General features: G+C 39.2%; 1 protein-coding gene across 1 annotated transcript; it reads left to right on the top strand.

Moving 5' to 3' along the window:
- The first annotated feature begins 2,878 nt into the window (after positions 1-2,878).
- Positions 2,879-3,712, top strand: LOC142470932 (olfactory receptor 11G2-like). Its single transcript, XM_075577738.1, has one exon. The coding sequence runs from the start codon at positions 2,894-2,896 to the stop codon at positions 3,710-3,712; it is 819 nt and encodes a 272-aa protein (XP_075433853.1). The 5' UTR covers positions 2,879-2,893.
- The last annotated feature ends 889 nt before the right edge of the window (positions 3,713-4,601 follow it).

Below are 4,601 nucleotides of genomic sequence, written 5' to 3'. Positions count from 1 at the left end.
TGATGCCATCATCATTATCCAAACAGATAGAAGTTAAGAACAATAATGTATCTAATAAACATTCATTTCACAGGATTTGGTAAAAAGCAAAACATACTTATTTACAAAGTATTGATAGTCAAGTGAATCGGCCATGAAGTGTCTTCTGGTATTGGAAGGTGTCATGGAAAATCACAGTCAGAAATCTTTCTTCACTCCCTCCTCATTTAAATCATTTAAAGATAAATGTATGTTATATATTTAAATTAGTATATTTCCCAAGAATCTCAAAGATGTCCACAGGTATCTCCCCACATTAGGTGTACGTTTACATAACCTGTATTTGGAGGTATATGTCTCCTAAATTGGTCTCCCCTAAAAATTTGCTCAACATTCCCATTTATAAGTGTATTCTCTCTCTCTGTCTCTCTCATGTTCTCTATGCCTCTCTATGTGTCTCTCAAGAAGAAGAAGAAGAAGAAGAAGAAGAAGCAAAGAAGACAATTAATACTTTGTAGAAGAGAATTCTGAAATGAGTATAATCAAAGTCTTACCAGACTTAATAATGAAGGAAACCCTGTATTTTTCATTTCTAATTTTGGTACAAGAAACTAATGGAAACTTTCTAAATACATTGGGTTCTGCATTGGTCTTTATTTTTGCTACTGTGATAAATATCCTCTGTGCTCTAACAAGTCTATAATCAGATTAGTTTTTGTTTTTAGGACAATAATCTTTAACAACATTTTGTAAACTGTTAAGGATTCCATGATTTAGTTTGATGTAGTTCAGAAATTCTGATATAGAAGATGTTTCTGTTGCCATTGCCATGACTCATTTCTAGAGATTGGTGACATTTTGGGGCAACTTTGGATCTACCGAGGATCCGCCTGTTCCTTTGGTCTGCGGATTTCAGTGGATCAATCGGTGATTTGCCTTTTGCGAATTGTTTTTTTTTTTTTTTTTTTTTTTTTTAACACCGATTGTTATTCAAATCCAGATTGGATTCTTAAAATCCGTCACTGGTTAGCGGAATCTGTGGATGGAGTTTTAAATTCCACCAGCAGATTGTATCCAATGGTGGTTTTGGATTATTTTGCGGGGATTTAAACAGTAACAATCAATTGGTGAATTTTACCCTTGATTTTGAATGGCCAATTTGAAAATATCCGGGAAACGGATTTGGACTGGTTCCCCCATCTCTACTCATTGCATCATAAATGCATTTAAAAAATTATATTTTTAAGGAAATAATCTCCACAAACATACTGTTGTTGTTATAAAATGATTAAAAAATTGTTGTTGATTATAAAATGTACCGGTAGTTTTATATAGTGCACAAATACAGACATATGTAATTTATTAGTCTGTGGTCATTAATACTCCATCATCTTTATTAAGTGTCCCATATTTATTAAACGGTGCTATTCAAGTGGATGTCCTACAGTATATAGTGTATTTTGGCACTGGGAGGTGTCCTATGGAATAACACTGCTTTGTAATTATGGACCATTTTCTATTGTATTTTATTATTGTATTGTATGTATTTATGTATATACTGTAGTGCCAAAAGTGTACTCACCGCTTCACAATGAATACAGTACAGGGAATTATAATAATAAAATATGTGCAGCAAAATCAGACAATGTGAAAGTAAATCCCTGCCCAGCAGAGTTTACAATCTAAGTCATATGTTGGGACTAAGGGGCCTATGCAGAGAGCAGCGAATTTTAAAAATGGCGAATTTAGTAAAAAGTAGCTTTTTTGGAGAGTTTTATTCTCCATATGCAGAAAAGTGCGAATTCTGCTATGTTTAACATGGATGCGTGTGGCGAGTTTAAATTGGCGAGATGCGCGCTTCAGAAACGTGTAAAAACAAATTCGCGCCTTTTTTTTCCCTTTGCAATGGCCGCGAGCGGCAGCTTCTTGCCAATTTTTTCTGGCGAGGCAAAAAGGAGACAATCGCGCCATTTTATTGGCGCGAACAGCCGCTAGATGCCGTTCGCGGCTCTCTGCATTAGGATATTTTTAAAACTGGCGAGATTGAGGTTCTCGCCAGCCGCGAGGCGAGTTTTACAAATAGAAAAGAAAAATTGGCGCGTTTTTCGGAACTCGCCATTTTCTGCTGTTTTCTGCGCGATTTTCTCCAAAAAATGGCGAATTTCGAAATAGCGCTGCTCTCTGCATAGGCCCCTAAGTGCTGTAGATGGTAGTGCTTTGTCACAATGGGTGGTAGGAGTGATTATGGGTGTGAGACAATAGCGATGAGTGCAGGCTATTGGGATGCTTGATATGTGGAGAAAGTTTTAAGGTTGGTCAGAATTAAATCAGAAGGTTAACACCATTTGCATGGGAGGAGATGGCAGGGAGGTGTGGTATTATCTAACATACAGTAATGGAAAATTTAGTGGAAATACTCACATTACAGAACAGTTTGTTGGGGGGCAGATGTTGAGTTAATATAATGATTTTTTTCATTTAAAAACAAAAAAGAATGCAGTATTGTAAGAACTGGAATAAATTCTATCCTCATTCCTAATAATTTGAAACACTAATATTCTACTGTATATGTTAGACACAAGGCAATGATGAAACTCCAAGTCATATGGAGTTACTGTACAGTACCACCGAGCCTAATAAATGGATTATATGGGCATCTCACACCTTAGGGTATATTTTAAGTCAAGTCTCAACCAGTAAACACTAGCTGTTTATGACAATATAAATTCTCCACTTCTACTGTTGCTGCACTTCAATTTTCTTTTCTTTTTCCTACAAGCAGGAAATCCATGAAGAGAACACGACAATGGTAAAATACATCTTTATCCTGGGATTTAAGGGCCTTCAAAACTTCAAGGGTGTATTCTTCCTTCTGTTCCTCCTAAATTACATTGGGACATTATCAGCAAATTCCATGATTATAACATTGGTGTCCACATGTCGAAACCTCCACTCTCCCATGTATTTCTTTCTTAGCCATTTGTCTTTAACTGACATCATGATCACCACAACCATTGTGCCTTTTATGCTACATGTTATACAGAAAGAGGGAAGTATCATGTCGTTTCCTGGGTGTCTCATCCAATTTTACTTCTTTGGTCATTCAACAGCTACAGAGTGCTTTCTTCTTACAGTGATGTCTTATGATCGATACCTGGCCATTTGTAACCCATTGCGTTATGCATCCATAATGGACCTAAGGCTTTGTCTTCATCTGGTCATCTTTTCTTGGTTGTTAGGAATGTTATTCACACTGATTCCTGTTTTTAACATATGCCAGTTACAGTTCTGTGGCTCCATTGTCATTGACCATTTCTTTTGTGATTATGTTCCTCTTCTGGAACATTCTTGCTCAGACACCTCAAGTGTGGAAATTGGAAATGTTATCCAAGGTATCCCAACACTTCTCTCACCTCTCATTTTAATCACTGTTTCTTATGTCTGTATCTTCCTCACTATCCTGAAAATCCCATCCACCACTGGAAGACAGAAAGCCTTCTCCACCTGTAGCTCCCATCTTGCTGTTGTCTGTCTCTATTATGGAACACTGATAATCAATTATACGATTCCATCCAAAGGACACTCACTGAACCCCCAAAAGATCCTTTCTTTGCTGTACACTGTGGTTACTCCATTGTTCAACCCAATTATATACAGCCTAAAGAATGAGGAGATTAAAACAGCCCTGAAAAAAATGACTTGCTTTATAAGGGATGGATGCAGAAAAATTTAATCGAACAGGGAAAAGGTGTTACGAGAGAGAACATTTCAATTTGAGTTTATAAGGTTAGAGAACAGGATACATTATCTGTAGTTACTTTAAGCTTGTTACATGTCCAACCTTTGGGCATGGCAGTTGCCTTGGGCCCACGCCTTCAGTGTATCCTGTCCTCCCTTTCCACTTTTCTGTTAGCACCAGGATCTAAATTCCACCTGACATGAGAGGGGAGAGCTTTAGGAGGGAGCTGGGGAGTCCCCTAACCGGCGCAGGACTGCAACACTGCTCAGCCCATGGTAGTAGGCAGCTGGAGTTTGTCTGTAGCTGGGGGAGGGGAGAGGTGTGTCTAGCCAGGGGGGGGGAGGTGCAAGCATGCCGTTAATGTATATTTAGCAGGGGAGAAGAGAAGAGAGTAGATGATCGATGCCAGCGCGCCTCCTATATATGTCAGACTCACCAGGTTGAGGTAAAATCCATTTATTAAACTACATAAAACAGATACAACAGAACATTACTAGAAGACCTCCTCCCACGCGTTTTGGGCAAGTTTGCCCTTTCTCCTTGAGTTCTCCTTGAGAAAGGGCAAACTTGCCGAAACGTGTGGGAGGAGGTCTTCTAGTCATGTTCTGTTGTATCTGTTTTATGTAGTTTAATAAATTGATTTTACCTCAACCTGGTGAGTCTGACATCTATAGGAGCCGCGCTGACATCGATCATCTACTCTCTTGTCTGCATCCGGATCGTGGTCGCGCAGGAAGTGCATCATTCACCCCTGGAGGGGAACGCACAGCCGGGAGCAGAGGGGACGGATCATCGGAGTAGCTACTCCATCCGTGGGCTGTCACATCTGCAGCCGCTCGCCATACACTGGGAATGGGTCTGTACGCAGCTCTTAACCCATACC

This window comes from Ascaphus truei, chromosome 20 (genome assembly GCF_040206685.1).
Source record: "Ascaphus truei isolate aAscTru1 chromosome 20, aAscTru1.hap1, whole genome shotgun sequence".
Lineage (NCBI taxonomy): Eukaryota > Metazoa > Chordata > Amphibia > Anura > Ascaphidae > Ascaphus > Ascaphus truei.
This window is presented reverse-complemented; position numbering and strand designations above follow the sequence as displayed.

Coding starts and splice junctions, on each gene's coding strand:
- LOC142470932 (XM_075577738.1), top strand. CDS start 2,894: ATGATTATAACATTGGTGTCCACATGTCGAAACCTCCACTCTCCCATG.